Source organism: Chelonia mydas, chromosome 12 (genome assembly GCF_015237465.2).
Source record: "Chelonia mydas isolate rCheMyd1 chromosome 12, rCheMyd1.pri.v2, whole genome shotgun sequence".
NCBI lineage: Eukaryota > Metazoa > Chordata > Testudines > Cheloniidae > Chelonia > Chelonia mydas.
The window spans coordinates 14917911-14936785 of NC_051252.2; the positions used below are offsets into that span (position 1 = coordinate 14917911).

The 18875-nt window shown below is 40.8% G+C and overlaps 1 protein-coding gene and 1 long non-coding RNA gene across 7 annotated transcripts in view; one reads left to right on the plus strand and one right to left on the minus strand.

Annotated features, from left to right (window-relative positions):
• LOC122462561 overlaps positions 1–1636 on the minus strand; it is a 71254-nt gene extending 69618 nt beyond the window's left edge. The window contains exon 1 of the long non-coding RNA XR_006285190.1: positions 1584–1636. This is a non-coding gene — a long non-coding RNA (uncharacterized LOC122462561). The remainder of the gene's footprint in view (positions 1–1583) is intronic.
• SALL1 (spalt like transcription factor 1) lies at positions 8–18423 on the plus strand. Of its 6 annotated transcripts, none has more exons than XM_043526250.1 (4): positions 8–157; positions 1418–1510; positions 11117–14529; positions 15593–18423. In XM_043526250.1, the coding sequence occupies exons 2-4, from the start codon at positions 1435–1437 to the stop codon at positions 16031–16033; spliced, it is 3930 nt and encodes a 1309-aa protein (XP_043382185.1). In that variant the 5' UTR covers positions 8–157; positions 1418–1434; the 3' UTR covers positions 16034–18423. The 6 variants fall into 6 exon arrangements, with proteins under 6 accessions (XP_043382185.1, XP_037734064.1, XP_007059723.1 ...); XM_037878136.2 differs by lacking the exon at positions 8–157 and adding an exon at positions 472–710; XM_007059661.4 differs by lacking the exon at positions 8–157 and having other exon boundaries at positions 1075–1510.
• The last annotated feature ends 452 nt before the right edge of the window (positions 18424–18875 follow it).

Sequence of the window (18875 nt, forward strand, 5' to 3'; positions counted from 1 at the left end):
GAGGCACCGACCTCCCGGGGCTCTGGCGGGGAGGCTGCGCCCAGCAGCGGGGCTCGCGTCCCCAGGCTGCAGGCGGCTGCCCGGGAGCTGGGGCTGGAAGCCCGGCGCGGCTCAGCCTCGGACTCTCGGCAGCCCGAGAAGAAAACGAAAGTCAGGAGTGAGTTCGCTTCGGGCTGGGGGGTGTGTGTGTGTGTGTGTGTGGGTGTCCATCCGAATTCACAGCCCCGTGGGGAGGGGGCAGAGCCGACGTGCCCCCAGCCTGGGAACGTGTCGAGCGGCCCCGTCCCCTCCGGACTCCGCCCCCCCAGTGCCCCGGACTCCGCCGGGGAGATGAATCGGCGGGTTTCCGCCGCCCGCCTGCTCCGGCCGCCCTCTCCCGGAGATTGACGTCGGCCTGCGCCAACCGCCGCCAGGGGCGGAGCCGCCCCCGGCCGGGCTCGTGACGTAGCCGGGCACAAACTTTGCAGTAATTGTCCTGGGAAACGTGTGCGGTGGCCACCAGCCCGTCGGCCGCTGCCCCGACCCCCCCACCCCCGCGCCCCATTGCCGGCATCTCCGCCCCCCCAGCCCTCCCCCGAGGGGCCGGGGAGACGCTGGAAGGTGCATCTGGGATGGGGGCCGAGGTTAAAACAAGACACAAAACTTGGCCGCGGAGCCGGGCTGGGACGGTCCCCGGCAGAGGCGGTGGCGCTGACGGAGAGCGGGGCAAGGTAGCTGGGGGAAAGCCCGGCCTGCCCGCCCGGCCCAACACACACACACCCACCCACCCCCGGCCCCGGCCCCGCTGTCCCTGGTGCACGGGCAGAGACCGAGAGCTGCCCGGCAGCTGGGCGATCCGCTCCCGGGGCGGGGGGGGGGGGTCCTTTCTCTCGCTGCCTGGGCTTCTTGGGGGAGCGACCAGCCGCGACTCTTGCTGCCGGTGCGCTCGGGGAAGACATGATTTCATTTTCCTCCTGGCCCCCTTTGTAACGAGAAACAAAAACAACCCGCAGCCCGGGAGCTCGGGACAGCAGCGAGGGGGGGCGGGCAGAGGCTTTCGACACATTCCTATAGTAACAGGGATGGCGTGAAACAGTCCCAGCTGGTTGCTAAGCGGGTTAAACTGTATCCAAACAGCTTTGGGGAAAGCCAGCCCCCTCCCCTGCCACATGGATCGACTCATTGGGTGGGAGCGGCGGAGAGACAAGGGTCTCCAGCAAATCAGCGCCTAATTGATTAAGGCGAGCGGGTTTGAATAGAGCTGGCCATGTGCCAATCGCCTTTCAAAGAGCCCCTCTATGATTAATCGCAATGCATTATTGATAATCATAATTATAGCAGGACACATGCGCGGTGCGGCGTGGCTTGGGGAGGGGGGAGGCTCGATTTCCGTAATTTTGAGAAGATTTTTTTTTAGTAATTTTTTATTCTGCCCCAGCTGATGTTTGAGCCAGCATGTCGCGGAGGAAGCAGGCGAAGCCTCAGCATTTCCAGTCCGACCCCGAGCTGGCCTTATTATCCCAGCGAAATGGTGAGTTCTTCCCATCTCTCTCTCTCGCACGCATTTTAACACAAACACGCACCCGCAAAATAGATCAACTTACCTTAGAGACCGCTAGGAAACTGCACCGGGCGAGGGGAGAGAGCGCTGGAGCTGCCGGAGTTTTTTGGTTGTATTTTTTTTTTTAATTACTATTTTTGCCCTGGTTGAGGATGGGTTGGTATGATTTTATTAACCTTCTGTTTCCTGTATGTGTTGCATTTTTGTGTGTGTCTCTCTCTCTCTCTCCTCCCCCCCCCCTTTTTTTTTTGATGATCTGGCAGTCTGACCCCAGAAGAGATGAATTTCTCCCCCACACCCCCTCTGTAGCCCACACCCCGGAGGCTGGTGAGGAGCGGGACAGAAGTCAGGTTTGGGTTGGGGTGTGTGTTTCCTAAGGATGCACCGACCTGACCGCACTTACTTTCTCTCTCTCTCCCCCCCCCCCCCATAAAAAGGGAAAAAGCCCCTTTCCTACTTTTTCCTGCGTGCCCCCTTTTCCCCCTGGAGTCCCGGTATGGCTGGGAAACCTGCGCTGCCAGGCAGCCCTCGCCTCTGGAGCATTTGAAACCCCTCTTTTAAAGGGGGGAAAAGTTTGCGGGCTGGAGATAAAAGTCTTTCTCGCACACTGACGCGCTGGCTGAGCTCCCTCCCTGCCCCTGGTAACTTTTCTCCCTCTTCGCTTTGGCTGCCTGGCATCTGCGGGATCCGGGCTCGCAGCGGCTCCGGCGAGGGCGGCTTTGCAGCTGGCCTTTAGTTGTGGGGTGGCTGCTTGTTTCCTTTCTTCCTTTGGGGCTTTTTTTTTTTTTTTTTTTTTTTTTAAGTGTGAAGCCGGTAAGGGAGGAACCAGGGTGGCTGGCTCTGGAGAGCCTGTGATTTTTTTTTTAAAGGGGGGGTCCAGAAGCCCTGCGTTGGTGCTGGGAAAGGCAGTTTTATTGAAGCAGGGGGGGTTCTTGTACCTGTGTCTGCTTGCACTTTATAAACCGGCTGAATGGGGGGGCCGGGGGCAAGTGGTCTGGGGAAACTCCAAGTAAGAAAGTGGGCGATTGGGAAGCGCCTGGCTGATCACTGAGGCTCGAGGGCCCGGGGTGGAGGTGGCGGAGGTTCTCCGTGTCCCAAAGGCAGGCCCGCTCCCCTGCCCTGCCCTGCACAGCGCACCTCGGCGGGTGCGTTGGTTTCCGAGCCGGGGGCGAGGGAGCCCGAGGAAGGATGAGCCGCCGGAGGGCACGGGAGGGGAATCCTGCCCCCCGTTTGGCTCCCTCTGGATCTTCTCCCCGGCCGGGCAGTTCTGCTCCTGCCGACCAGCGGGACTCACACCTTGGGGGGCCGCTTGGGGCAGATTTTGAAATGGGAAAGGGGGGGCCATAAATAAACAGGCCGTTCAGGAAGTTACATGAAAACTGTTACCGGGTGTCCGTTCGAGAGGCTGGCTGTAGATGTGGATAATGCCAGGCGAGGGAGGACGAGATGGAAAGTTGGAAAGGGGGTGGGGGGGGGTCCTTGCATTTCTGCAGGGCACTTCCTGACGCTCTGGAAATTGTGGCCGGTTTTGGTGGGTAGGAGAGTGTGGCTGAGATCTCGGCAACAAAGTCTCTTGTTGGAAGAAGAAGCTGGAGGGGTCATCTCCGGAGCGATTCTCTCTGTCCTGGGCCGGGGTGGGGGGGTAATGCGGTGCTCTGGGCAAATCGGAGGGGGATGAAGAGCGTTGGCCCTGAATAAATAACTCGTTTCCTTTTCCTTGGCCGGGCTGGGGCTGGGCATGATGGCACTCCTCAGCCCCGAGGCTAGGCAGCACCTTTGACTTCCAGAGCCGCTCGGGGTGTTGGGTTCCTTTTCGTTTCCGAGCAAAGCTCTAACTCTTCCCCCTTTTCAAACTCTCCACGCTTCTAACGCGAACGCATTGCTGGCTGCGGAGGGACTTGGCCAGAAGCTGACGTGCCAGTGTGCGATGTGAGTCATGGAGAGGAGCCCGGAGCTGCTCTCCCTCAGCCCCATTAACCCCCTGCATTAGTCATTAAAGCAGCAGCCAGGAAACAACCCCCCCACCCCCCTTTTCAGCACCATGCATATCAGGGTCGCCACTGAGGTAGGTTTGGGGACATGGGAGCTGTGATCTCTGAACTGTCCTTCTAATTCATTTTCCATTTATCAGCTCCCCCTTTCCCTTCCCTCCCCACAAATTGCACGGGGGCTGCTGAGGAGTTTGGGAACAAATTTAACATAAGATACCAAGATCTGCAGAGTAAATCGGGTCTCCCTGGGAAAGCTGGAAGGATGCTATGGTAGCTTTGTTATCATTCAGTTTTTTTAAATATTGAGACACCTTTCTTGGCATCATCATTATCATAATAAATAAATAGCACCCATTTCTTTTAACTGTTTAAACGTTTCTGTGAAGTAGTTTGTTTTCTGGAAGGAAACGTTTGATTTTTTTTGGGGGGGTGGTGGTGGTGAATTTTCATTTGTTTGGATGCATTGCTATTTTGCCACGGGGTTCAATTCATTTAATTTCACTTTAAGACATTTATTTTATCTTTAAATGGTTTTTTTTCCCCCCCTTCAGCTTTGAAATTTCAAGCATGAGCTGGGGAAAGGTTAGGTTTTATTTATCCTTTCACTGGTGTCCTAAAAAGAACTTTGAACTTTACAAAGTAAGCAGAGAGGGAGAGCATAGATGGAAGTTAACTTATCTCGCTGGAGAATCAAAGGGCTATTTTTCACATCTTCCATTTGTTTAATTGCATCTCTTGATAAAGTCTTTATTTTTATTTTTTTAATTTTTGCTAAAGGACACTGATAAAAGCACCTTCAAGTATCTTAATAAAATCGCGCCTGCACTCCCTCCCCTTTCTTTCTTTCCTATTTTTAGTCTTTTGATCTGATTTTGCACGTTTTCAGATGCAAGACACTGGGGGTGTGAGAAAGGAATGTTAACTGTGGAGCTTTCTTGCCTGTTACTAAATGATGTACTTAGAATAGTTGGATTTCGCCTAAAATGATGGCATTTAGATAATCTTTCATTTGGTTTTTGCTGGCTAGTAACTTAAGTTAAATAAGTAAATATCTTTTTTTTGTATCTATATATATTTTTTTAAAATGTTGGCTCATTCTCTAGAAAAAGCAGTAGACTATTAGAAACCCTGTTAGGAGCCTTTTCCCTCCTTTCAGTAGTAATTGTTTTAGGTTATGACTGTTTTACATGCTTGGACAATAAGTTTTGTCTACGTTGCCTGGAGGGTATGTTTTGTAATAGTGTTACAGGATTTAGAATGCTGTTGCAATATTCGTATAAAACTAACCCTGTTAGTGAATTAAAGGAATGCTTTATGCGTTTGAGAAGTTCTTAAATTTATAGTGGATACATTTGAGATAAGGTGTAAAACATTTTTTCACGATATGCCTCAAAATTGCGAAAAACAAAACAAACAAAAATCCCCCATTCCTCTTTTTTGATGCAGTGAATTCAGGCTTGTTAGCTCAGTTACAATTTCAGGAATCAGACAAGTTTGGCATCACTGCTACTTTAACAACACTTGCAATAATGTGAAATGAAGGAATATTTAAGAGAATAAATGAAAAATCATGTTTCTGTCGAATTTGTCTTATCTGTTTTGAGTTCTAGTTTAGGAAACTCTCTGACATGTATTCACAGTTAAGGGTCAATAGAAAGTAGTTTGAAAAGAAACTACATACATTTGATTGAAAGAAAGTGTTCTGAAAAAGTTTAGGGTAAATATAGTACATCCTTACTCTGAAGATTAAATATTTCAAATGAATTTTGGTGCAGTCATTGAATAAGGAAGCTTGGCTTCATTATATCCTGTGAATGTGCACGCATAATACCTTTGTACTGGCATAAGCAGGACAGAAATCAGACTAATAGAAGCGACTTTTGACATAAATGATATTCAACAAGTAACTAATTACTGGTGGAAAATGTACAAAAGGCAGTTGGATTATTTCTTTTGGTTAATAACTGAGATTGTGTGATCTTTTCTTCTTACATTTTGGGCTGCTTTTTTTCTTTGTTTTTGTTGTTGTTGTTGTTGCTGGGGGTTGGTTTATGTTTTTTGTGTTTTGGGGTTTTTTAAGATTGTAGGAGCTTCCTGGCCTAATCATACAACAGAATATTATTTTGGAGCATAACTTTTCCAGGCAAAGGTTCTATCAGAAGAGCAGTACAGCTAGCATTTGCTGCAGATATAATACTTGCTTCTCTTCCATATAGAGGAACCAGTTCATCTGATGATAGTAAATAATAGAATTTCATTATTCACTGTAGCAGTAGGATGGTTCCCAGAATGACCTGTGGGCCCAGGCAGCTATTAAAAACTATGGTTATTTTGTTGTTTATTTAATAACACTTGCAAGACAGAATGCTTGGAAGTAGTACATGTTTAGTCAGACTTCTTTTAGCATATTACATAATCTGTGAGAGAACTGTATTTGATCAGTCTTGATTACAATTTATATATATTTCTTACATTTTTGCAAAGCAGCGCACTAGATGTAGTGGGCCTTATCAGATATTGCTTACGCTGATGTAAGTCGGGAGCAGTTCTACTGAAGTCAGTGGGGATAAATTGGCATACAAAGTATGAAATCAGGCCCATGTTGTGTGGGGTTCCCTTCACGCTCACTCTTTCTCTCCAACTCTCCCATATTTTTTGTGTGTTTATCATGCACCTATTATAACTTGTGGTGATAAGTCACAACTAGGTATCTACAAAGTGTGCTTTTCATATATTTAACCATCTTCAAGTTTTCTGTGCAAGTCAGTTTTAACCATATGTGGAAACAGTCATTTTTACTGAAGCAATCTTATTAGGGGAAAAATACAATTAAGCTTATTGAAATTGTTAGTAAAAAGCAAAACAGACATTTGCTAGTGAAGAATCATCCAAGAATGCACCGATTGCTGTTTTTTTTCTAACCGTTTAAGGTGCATGACAACTTATATCCCGTAAAATCTTCTTTAAGAATTAAAAATTGGAATATACAACTGAAGTGGTTGCTACATGACCATATAGTCAAGAAAGTTCGTATGAGTGGTGCTAGGAGAAACTTAAGTGTTAGCTGTTTTAACCTTTGCTAGCTTCCTTCCATTGAAAGGTGACAGGGTTCAGATCACAATATGTACTTCAATATCTTGCCAGTGACCCCCGAATTGAGTCTTACTGGTCGCATAGCAGGAAGTTAGTAGTTTATTTTAGCTTTGCCTTATCAGCTTTGCTTCTTTAGCTAACCCTATTCCCCTGTCCCCTTAGATGCCAGACCCCCGAAGAGGAGATTGACAGGTAGTTCCCATAGCTCCGTTTTACCCTCCAAACAACAGGGATTTGGTTTCTTGTCCTTTTGCCAATGTTTATGTAGCCAAAGTTTAGATATAGCCTTAAGGAGCCTTTCTTTTACGTGTCACTGGAACAGTGAAACTACACTCAACTTTTTGAAGAAACTATTGCAACTGGAACCCCATCTAGTGTTCATTTTGATTCATCCGTAGGGAAGACATTTTTTAATTGTGTTCATTAGATGGATTTGTTCTTAGTTTTAAGATAGCTTGGTAATCTTTTTTGGTTTGTTTTTGATTATTAAATTGTAGAATCCTTGTTTGAATGAATTTAATATATGAACACATAGTTTGAGCAAATTACAAGTTACAACACAGAAAAGTTAAGAAACTGAATTGAATGTGAACACCCCCCCCCTCAATATATTATAAATTGTTTTTTCTTCAGAATAACATCTCATGATTTTAAATTTCCCACTTAGTAGATCAATTAAGGGGGCAGTTAATTAAAATATTTTTATTCACCAGGGACATTTTAAAATATTCATGCAAACTGGGATTAAGAGTGCATTTTTGAGTTGCTTAACTGAGAAAGAGGGTTGCTAAAACTTTATAGACACAGAAGCATGTCATTATTATCGAAATTTTGGTGAGAAATCATTTTGAAAACATAAATACACTTAAAACAAAATATAGAAGGTTTTGAACTGTAAGTCCTTGTTCAGTCATCTCGCTATGCAAGGCAGATCTCCCCCGCCCCCCCCTTTTCATTTTACAAATTTAAGGATTATGGAATGTTTTGGTTCTCATTCTAGAATATGCATCTCAAGTGGTTCAAAATTCCCAGGTTTGAAATGAGTAATGTTTGAGATGAATAATCTAGATTGAACACCAGAAATTCTTCATGATCCTTAAGAAACCTGTAAACTGAAAAATCAACATCTGACAAGGGACTTGCAATACAAAGTGTCACTAATGTCTTTTAAAAAGTTGTGGACTTTTTTCATAATTACTGTGGTTTGAATTTTCTGCAGTGGGTAGCTATATAGATTTAATTTTACTGTTAATTCTCTACAGGATACATAAAAGCAAGATGGAAGGTTTCTTCACCATGATAGGCACAACAAAGAAACTTTATTTAGTCAAGTCACCAATTACTATTATTTAGAACAGATCATTCAAGGAAATACTTAGAAAGCTAACAGATGTGATTAGAATACAGTAAAGATTAAATATACAGTAGAAAGCATGCTGTATGTCTATCAATTTTACAAAATCTACTTTTCAAGATCTGTCATTTTAAACCTCTATTATTACTTAATAGTGCCACATCTCTTCTCCCCCCCGCCCCCACCTCGTCCCCCGTGAAAGTCATTATAATCTACAGGTAACTGTAAAATTAAGATCTATTTTAATATAGAGAAGCCTATTTTTTGCATTTAAGAAAACAAAAATTTAACCCAGTGAATACAATTCATGATCAAATATCAAGATGGAAAAATGTTACAAAAATTTAAGCCCCCAATATTATTTTTGCTTGATCTATCGATGTAGTTTATTGTTGTTCTTATGATATGACAGACATCTTAACTTCCGCAGTATTCACGTGCTTAACCTATTTTAAAATATAAATATATACACATACTTTTTCACGTTTTAATATGTATTGTATTGTACTAGAACACTAGTAAGTTTCTGATATGGAAAAGTAGCAGTTAGGTTATTTTGTACACATACCTTTCTTTGTATAGCAAGAGTATCAGATACTTTGCAAGTAAAAAAGAACTAAGAATAACTAAAGAAGTAAAATATTCTTTAATCTCCATGCAGAAGTGCTAAATATTTGAAGCAAATTGTTATAATGTGTTTAATTGATTAAGTCAGTTTTCTGATTTCCCTTGCTAGTTATTTAGTTCTGAATCTGCCATTATTTATCTAAGCACAGCTGACCAAGCAAAACTGTGTTTTAAAGTGGCTTTATGTTTTGATAAATGTGATCTGGTTGAAAAGTATTTTCCACTGAATGCAGAGCTTAATAGAACATGCTGACATAATAGTTTTAATGCATTTTGTTGAAAATGTGTGAACAAACAGAATAGCTTTTGTTCCTTCATAATTGGCTGTAAAAGTAGATGGAAACATAACCATTACATATGGAAATGGCAAAGAGAAAGAAATAACATTTCTGTTGAATATATTAGGAATTGCATTTCCTAGTTTAAAATAAGCTTCTGAAATGGATGCATCATTTGAAATAGGTTGTCAAAATAAAAAGCCTTAAGTGGAATGTTTGTCATATTATTTTTATCCGGAGTTAAATTGCACAATGACTAAAGAAAAGTACACAACTTTAATAAATTTCATTTAATATTTTGCTTCATTTTTGCACACTAAACAATAACATATTTCTAAAAGTACATAAAATGTGTATTGGAATCCAACACTAATTAGTATGAGTGAACTTTAACTTAAAAAGTGAATCATAATTGTTGCTTTCTTCTCATACCGTATAGCTTGTTAATACAGGTGTGTGTGTGTGTGTATATATAAACATATTTTCACACCTAGATTTAACTCTTTTGAGATATGCATCAGTAAAAATCTATAAAATATGGAACCAACTAGTTCATTAAACTATCAATTGCAACAGATATCATGCAATTTTTTGGTGTTCATGCTAAGCTCTACATCATAGTACATACAATATATACTTGGGTAAAGAGAGAGGGAACAAAATCTTAAACAAAAAATAATGCTAATAATCTGCATCACATCTCACTTTGTCTGCATTATAAAAGAAATGGCTCTTTATTTTCAAATTCTCATTTGTTAAGACAAATCATTAGTTTGTTTCTCAACTTTTTACGGGAACTTTTATTTTACTTTTCTTTGATATTTAATTTGGAAGTAATGGAAACCGCCTATTATCTGATTTTAGTACTGGAGAGAAACATGCAGGGAGGTAATCCTTGAATTAAACAGTTTTTTTTTTCACAGCCTTCCAAGATGACCACACACCATTTGTACAACAGAAGTTGGTGTCCTCATGCTGAGCAAACAATAGGGAGCCATCCTGTCTTTGAATAGGATCAGCTAGTTTAGAGTCAGAGATTTTTTAATGTTTAATTTACAAATGGATCCTAGTGATAAGAAATGTGAGCAACTAGTGGAAACAAACATGAAATGAAAGGATTTTATAATGAGAGGTTCAGTACAATCTGTTAAACAATTGACAACAGTTAAGAGCAAATAGGTTTTTAAATGCATTTAGACAAGTAAAATTGCACAGAATTATCAAACTTAGAATAAAGGCTTATTTCTTATTCTATGTGAACATTTCCTTTTAACTGATCATCTTTCTTGATGTTTGTTCAGAAATATAAAACTTATGCAGGGCTTATAGATTTGAGGTCAGATCCTGATCTCAGTTTGGCTAGTATAAATCCACAGTATTTCCTTAATTATACTAGCGTAAATCTGGAGTAGTTCCAGTAACGGAATTCTGAATCTATCCCAAAAGGAGCTCTTTTGATGAAGAGTAGCAGATTTAAATCCAAACATGTGTCAAAGCATAATAAATGGGTTTAGAAAAAAAAACTTTATTCATGAAATATTAATATTTCTCCTTTTATTGAGGATTTTTCTTTTTTATGCAGCTCCAGGTCTCCAGTTGCAGTGGAATTAACTTTTGATATGAAAGCTAATCTTTGCTATACAATCCAAGTTAGCTTAGGTCTTGTGTAGAAACTCAAAAATGATGATTTTTTTTTTTTTTTTTGAGTTGTCAGTCTGTAGCTTAGTGATATGCACTTTTTTCTTGTCAACAACTGATTGGGACCTTGAATGACTACAAATTAGTTTAGTGACAGGGGCAACTGTCACAGATATCTTTGAATCCGTTGAAAATGAACAAGGTTGACAGGAACTTGAGTCTAATGGGTCCTTCAAATGGTTGATTTGTGCTTAGTGGACAACTAGACAATAAGCAGTATGAAATATTGGAAATCAATACTTTGCTATGGAATTTCATTATACTCGAATGTTTTCAGTTTATAGTATTTTATATTTTGATGGATTATCTGAAGGAAATGATCATCTAAGACATAGGGATTGTTACAACACCTGTGCACAGTCTTAAAAATCCGTCATGAGCAATATTTGTGAAGCATTAGTATTGATTTGTTTTCACATACAATCTTTGCGTGTTGTAGTCTGAGAGTTAAAAACAGTAGATTAAAATAAAAATGTCCCAGAGAAATTTCTGTGTTTCTGCTCAGTTTCTAATCCATCATCTTTTGATGTTTTAGGAGACACAGAAAAGGGTCACGCAAATCGAACCACTAAGAACAAGGATGCCCATGTCTGTGGCAGGTGCTGTGCTGAGTTCTTTGAATTATCAGATCTCCTGCAACACAAGAAGAACTGTACTAAAAATCAATTAGTTTTAATTGTGAATGAAAATCCAGCTTCTCCTTCTGAAACCTTCCCTCCTCGTTCCCCTTCTGATAATCCTGATGAACAGATGAATGACCTAGTTAATAACACAGATCAAGTCGACTGCAGTGACCTTTCAGAGCATAACAAACTTGACAAGGAAGAATCCATGGATGTGGAGGCTTCCAGCATTAACAATAGCAGTAGCAGTTCCAAGAGCGTCAACAATAGTATTACAAGCAGTAACAGCTCCACAATGGGTACCTCAGCTATAACAACCTCTCTACCTCACATAGGGGATCTGACCGCAGTAGGCAACTTTTCAGTGATAAATAGCAATGTCATCATAGAAAATCTTCAAAGTACAAAAGTGGCAGTAGCACAGTTCTCACAGGAAGCAAGATGTAATGGTGCGTCAAATAATAAGCTTGCTGTACCTGCCCTAATGGAGCAACTGTTGGCTTTACAGCAACAGCAGATCCACCAGTTGCAACTGATTGAACAAATTCGTCACCAAATATTATTGTTGGCTTCCCAAAACACAGACATGTCAACATCTTCTAGCCCTTCTCAAGGTACTTTACGAACATCTGCCAACCCCTTGTCCACATTAAGTTCCCATTTATCCCAGCAGCTGGCTGCGGCAGCTGGATTAGCACAAAGCCTTGCTAGTCAATCTGCCAGCATCAGTGGTTTGAAACAACTACCCCCTATACAGCTACCTCAGAGCAACTCTGGCAATATTATAATTCCATCCAGTAGTGGCTCTTCTCCAAATATTAACATACTGACAGCAGCAGTTACAACACCGTCCTCAGAAAAAGTGGCTTCAAATGTTGGTGGTTCACAGCTCAGCAACCCACCAGTATCAGCATCATCTTCACCAGCTTTTGCAATAAGCAGTTTATTAAGTCCTGCATCTAATCCACTTCTACCTCAATCCGCCCCTAATAACTCGGTTTTCTCCAACCCCTTGTCCAATCTTGGAACACCTGCAGAGGATTTAAACTCCTTGACTGCCTTGGCACAGCAAAGAAAAAGCAAGCCACCAAATGTAACTGCTTTTGAAGCAAAAAGTACTTCTGATGAGGCATTCTTTAAACATAAATGCAGGTTCTGTGCGAAAGTCTTTGGGAGTGACAGTGCCTTGCAGATTCACTTACGTTCTCACACTGGCGAGAGGCCCTTCAAATGCAACATATGTGGAAACAGATTCTCCACAAAGGGAAACTTAAAAGTCCACTTTCAGCGTCATAAAGAAAAATACCCTCATATTCAAATGAATCCATACCCAGTGCCAGAGCATTTGGACAATATTCCTACAAGCACAGGTATTCCTTATGGGATGTCTATCCCACCAGAGAAACCTGTAACCAGCTGGCTGGACAGCAAGCCAGTTTTGTCTACTTTGACTACTTCTGTTGGCCTGCCACTCCCACCAACAATTCCAAGCTTGACACCATTTATCAAAACTGAGGAGCCTCAACCTATTCCCATTAGCCATCATTCGGCTAGCCCTCCATGTTCTGTCAAAAGCGACTCGGGAGTAGCTGATCCTGCTGCAAAAAGTTCAAATGGACATTCAGATGAGGCAGAGGTGGCTGCTTTGCCTATCGCAAATGGTAAAACAGAAGAAAACACTCATACGTCAAACTCCTTCACCAATATTAACAGCTCGGTGAGCTCACCGGCAGCAGACACCGGCTCCAACACTATTGTCACTTTTACAAATCCACTGATGCCTCTAATGTCAGAGCAATTCAAGGCAAAGTTTCCATTTGGAGGACTACTAGATTCAACGTCAGCATCAGAAACATCAAAATTGCAGCAGCTGGTAGAAAATATTGACAAAAAGGCAACCGATCCTAATGAGTGTATTATTTGCCATCGAGTTCTCAGTTGCCAGAGTGCATTAAAGATGCATTATCGCACACATACTGGTGAACGGCCATTTAAATGTAAAATTTGTGGTCGTGCTTTCACTACTAAAGGAAATTTAAAGACTCATTACAGTGTTCATCGTGCCATGCCCCCGCTGAGAGTACAACATTCATGCCCGATCTGTCAGAAAAAGTTCACCAATGCTGTCGTGCTACAGCAGCATATCAGAATGCATATGGGAGGACAGATTCCCAATACGCCTATTGCAGAAAACTATCCAGAGTCAATGGAATCTGACACAGGATCTTTCGATGAGAAGAATTTTGATGATCTAGACAACTTCTCAGATGAGAACATGGAAGACTGTCCTGACAGCAGCGTGCCAGATACCCCGAAGTCTGTTGATGTGTCCCAAGACAGCTTATCTTCTTCCCCTCTGCCACTGGAAATGTCAAGTATTGCTGCTTTAGAAAATCAGATGAAGATGATCAACGCAGGACTTGCTGAACAACTTCAAGCTAGCTTAAAATCAGTTGAAAATGGGTCAGTGGAAGGGGATGTTACGACAAATGATTCGTCATCTATTGGTGGTGATATGGAAAGCCAAAGTGCTGGAAGTCCTGCTCTCTCAGAGTCTACCTCTTCTATGCAGGCCTTGTCCCCATCCAACAGCACTAATGATTACCACAAATCACCATGTATTGAAGAGAAACAAGTGAGAGCTTTACCAAGTGAGTTTGCCAATGGTTTGTCTCCAACCCCTGCTAATGGTGGTGCTTTGGACTTGACATCTAGTAACACAGATAAAATAATTAAAGAAGAATCTTTGAGTATGCTCTTTCCGTTCAGAGATAGAGGTAAATTTAAAAACACAGCGTGTGACATTTGTGGCAAAACATTTGCTTGTCAGAGTGCCTTGGACATTCATTACAGAAGTCATACCAAAGAGAGACCATTTATTTGCACAGTTTGCAATCGTGGCTTTTCCACAAAGGGTAATTTGAAGCAGCATATGTTGACACATCAAATGCGAGATCTGCCATCACAGCTTTTTGAGCCCAGTTCCAATATTGGCCCTAATCAGAACTCTTCAGTTATACCTGCTAATTCATTGTCATCTCTCATAAAGACTGAGGTTAATGGCTTTCTGCATGGCTCTCCTCAGGATAGCAAAGAAACACCGCCTGGTCTTGTTCCTCTGGGGCCTTTGCCATCTTCTGCCACATCACCAGTTCTGCTTCCAGCTCTACCCCGAAGAACTCCCAAACAGCACTACTGCAACACATGTGGGAAAACATTTTCATCTTCTAGTGCTTTGCAGATTCATGAAAGGACACACACTGGCGAAAAGCCTTTTGCCTGCACTATATGTGGAAGAGCTTTCACGACAAAAGGCAATCTTAAGGTACTTTCCTTCTTGCTGCTGTTATGCTGTTGCATGGTTTGGGGTTGGTTGGTTGGGTTTTTTTTACATTTACATCTGCAGTGTTGTAAACTATGCTACTTTTAGATATCTGGGGTATGGAAAATGGTTTTAAATGGTTAGCTTTGGCACCAGTAGATTGTCTCATGCTGAGTGCCTGGTGTTTTGAACAGGATTGAAGAGTAAAATGTAGCAAGCTATTTCTGGTTTGATTAAAACGCACCAAACTCACCATGTAGCCTGTGAAACAGGATAGCCGAATGTTGCTAGGGGGTGTTTGTTTAAAGATATACATGAACTGTACAATGTACATTACTTATTAAGCATTTCATCTTAAATATACTATTTTCATAACTATCCTGCACAACAGACTTTTCTAACTAATAATTCTTGAACTATTAGGCATTATTTTAATTGATTATATAACTAACATTTCCTACTGATGTGTTGAAAAAGCAAATATACTTAAGTTCTAGAACACTAGTTGAGCACTTTACTGTGTACATGTTTCTGTTGACAGAGTATTTCTCTAGAGATTTCTGCCAGTAATGTGAGATGAATAATTACTTTCAGGCTATTCTGTCTATACACAAGGCTCTCCGATGAGCAATCTGTAAAGGATACTTTCTTCCTGTCTGAAAAGGACATTTATAGGGTAAAGTGTGTCAAATACAATACTTACCACTGCAATGAAAGTGGACATAGCAATTTTAATCCTGAAAGTAGCTAGCTGCAATTGACTGAATAATATAAGGCTATTATAAACTAAATACATGTAATGAAAAAGAGTAATAAGCAATGTATTGTTCAGGAGGGAAAAGCTGGGCATTCTGCATAATGCTGGTAGCTAGGTGCAGATGAATCTTATTTGTTGTTACTGATCTGAACTGGAATATTACATCCTTTACCTTCAGTGGTGTTCTTTACATAAATAAGAATAGACACATGGACTGTCTTCTTTGTTTTGTGTTAAGGTATATTTGATCAGGCAGAATGAATTCCACTGCTAACCATCTTCCTTCCCCCACCCACTCCCTTCTTGCAGGTTCACATGGGCACTCACATGTGGAACAGCACTCCTGCGAGACGAGGCAGACGACTTTCCGTGGACGGTCCCATGACATTTCTAGGAGGCAATCCTGTAAAATTCCCAGAAATGTTTCAGAAAGATTTGGCTGCAAGGTCAGGAAACGGAGACCCTTCCAGCTTCTGGAATCAGTATGCAGCTGCACTCTCCAATGGCTTGGCTATGAAGACCAATGAGATCTCAGTTATTCAGAATGGTGGCATCCCTCCAATTCCTGGAAGCCTGGGCAATGGTGGCAGTTCACCTATTAGTGGGTTGACTGGAAGCCTGGAGAAGCTCCAGAATTCTGAACCTAATGCACCTCTAGCTGGTCTGGAGAAAATGGCAAGCAATGAAAATGGGACAAACTTCCGTTTTACACGTTTTGTGGAAGACAACAAAGAAATTGTAACAAATTAGAATAAACCTTATCAATAACATTCCTGCAAATAGTGCAACCTAGGGTTGCTTTCTACAAGTCTACAAACTACGAGTTATAAAGACATTCTTTTGTACCATGTTCTACTTCTAGAGTTCTAAGAGAGCTTATTTATTAGTGATATAACCTTGCTTTGCAAACAAATGCAAGCATTAACTTTGGTCTCCTGTATTTTGAACTAAATACTAATCGACTAGAGTGCTGTAAACTTGCTGTAACATTTATGGCAGTTGCAAGTCTGTTCTGCTAGGTGATCTTTTTCTGGCATTAACTTATTTTCTATATCCAGTTTAACATGAACTCTGGTATTGATGCACCGCCTCAGTGATGCATTAGATCTCTAATAAAAGTCTGTATATAAATGTATACTTTGATCTCGCTGGAAATTTTATCAGCAACACATTGTTTAATTTTCCAAACAGAATTAAGAAAAGGACTGAAAGCTGAGAATATAGACTGAACAGTGTGAGTCCTTTACAAGCTCAGTTTTTGATTTTTATTATAAAATTAAAACTGCTTTAATTTTTTTAGATTTAACATTTTTCGTTTTGAACTGTTTGTATTGTGCTTTTTACTTGAGTCGTCTTAAATGTTCATAAGTTTCTGTACAGTAATAAGCACGCAGATTATTAGAGAAGATACAAAAGTGTTGTTTTGGTAGTTGAAACTGAGACGTAACATTTTGCCTTGTAGGTATATTCATTACGGAAAATGTGCTGGACTTTCACAATGCTGCTAAGTATAGCATCTTGAACAACCTTCCATGGACAATTGTAGATGCTCCTGTATATACAATAAGAAATATCACTTTCATTAAAATGTACATATGTTCCTTGCAAGACCAAGCCCTACTTCTTGACCAAGGGAACAAGGATAGTGTTTGTTTATTTTGTATTAGATATGGGGGCGGGGAAAACACAACTTTGGACTGTTACATGCACTTTCTTGGAAAGTTGAAAGGAAAAGAGGTCCAGTTTCTTTAACATTTAATACTAACAACAGAGATACTGTAATTTTACTTGAGTAATCAAATACATTTTTGCAACAGATAAAATGTTGTCTCTGTGTTTTTAAAGTGTATTTGTATTTAGTAATGTCTCTGAATGTATTATTTAACCTTACCCCTGGGTATTAGAGGACTATCCAGGTATGTATATGTGTGTGTATCTATATGTATGTGTGGTATACATATGTGTATTGCCTATTAATGGTTAGTATATATTTGCATATCCACTAAGAATGGGAACCTTGTCCTTTAACTATTCAGTGATGTCACTACTCCCAATCATCAAATTGTAGATATTTTGGCATTCTTCATCTCTTTATAAAAAATGCTGCTAACAAGGGCCTTATCGAGACTAGGTAAGTTTCCTTTGAAGGAAATTTTATATTGGATTTAAGGCTTCACTTGGTTCAAATGTTTTATATTTGATATTTACTTTATTCTGTGAGACTGTATGATTGAGGCATGTTTATGCTGCTTTGTCAGATTTAAAATGTACACTAAAAACCTTCATGTATTTATTGGGGGCAGGGAGGAGGAATCAGTATGGCCCTGCTCCCTACAGGTTTGATCCAGTATTCCTTATGCACCCACAGCTATCATTGACTTTAATGGGAGTTTTGGGACGCAAGATTGGGGTCCACAATTTTTGTCTAGGAGAGGGTTTTTTGATTTTTTTTTTTAAACTTTGAAGTAAAACAATCATTTTGGCAGTTTTTAAATTATACAGGTTTAAAACAAATGAGAATCTCTAGTTTTATGTATATTGTGTATTTTTGCATGCCAATAATTCAAATATTTTTATTTTTTTAATGTCATTTTGACAGAGAATGTAGGCCCTTGTAGCCTAATTACTTCTGTTATCTTGAGTTGGAGGTAGGGGAGAATGTACAGTATAATGCTGAGACTTAACTTGAAAATTATCTCCTGTGCAGTAACTATTTTTCATAGGGAATTTTCTTTTTCATTTTAATGACTATGCATCCTAAATACACTATAAACACTAATGCCTTTAGAAAAATGTATGTCTTTTACTGGTAGTTTCTATGTGACTCATCTGGTACATAAATATGCAGATTTGTTAACATGTAAATGTACACTAGAGGTAGTGTGTATCATCAATGTGAGTATCTAAGCATTTTGAGTCATTTTAGCCTCAAAAAGACAAATTAAACAGACTAATGATTTAATTAATGACATTAAATATGAATTACCTTTTTAGAATACCTTTACTTTTGTGTCACCAAGTGGCAGAAAAAAAGTTCTAGCAGACTTTGAACTTTAAATGGGCAGGGGGGTTGTTCATCTTTAGAACCTAACCTGTTCATTGGAGCTTTACCTGTGACTTTCACTGGGGGCAGTATTCAGCCATGTAAAACTCAGTCCTCCTTTTAAAAATAATAATAATAATAATAAAGGGGGGGGGGTCCCTACTGCCATGCAGAGGGAAAACCATTAAGGCACGGTTAATACCTTTGACCTCTTGGGGAAGAAAAGGGTGAGATAGCAAACAGGTCAGTTCTCTGCTGCGGTGACTGCTGAAAAGAATTTGGCCCTACACTTGCAAACTTCTCTGTGGGAAGAGCTATGCACTGCTTCCAGCCAGTATAGATGAACTCTTGTCAGGGTGTGGTAAACTTTGTGATTAATGACAAACTCCACAGCAGGGGGTAGCACTCAGCTATGAGTAGCGTGTTGTCTATAATGTCTTTTTAGCATTTGGTCTAGAAAATAATCACAAATACAAAACTGTTATGGGATGTGTTGGGAAAGGCTCTAAAGCTTTTAGCTGTAATGCTTTTCTGGAATACATCGGAACT

Excerpts from the sequence above, each read along its gene's own strand:
- SALL1 (XM_043526250.1), top strand. The coding sequence starts at position 1,435 with ATGTCGCGGAGGAAGCAGGCGAAGCCTCAGCATTTCCAGTCCGACCCC. Across the intron at positions 1,511-11,116 it reads CTTATTATCCCAGCGAAATG|GAGACACAGAAAAGGGTCAC; the intron begins GTGAGTTCTTCC and ends TTGATGTTTTAG. Across the intron at positions 14,530-15,592 it reads CGACAAAAGGCAATCTTAAG|GTTCACATGGGCACTCACAT; the intron begins GTACTTTCCTTC and ends CCCTTCTTGCAG.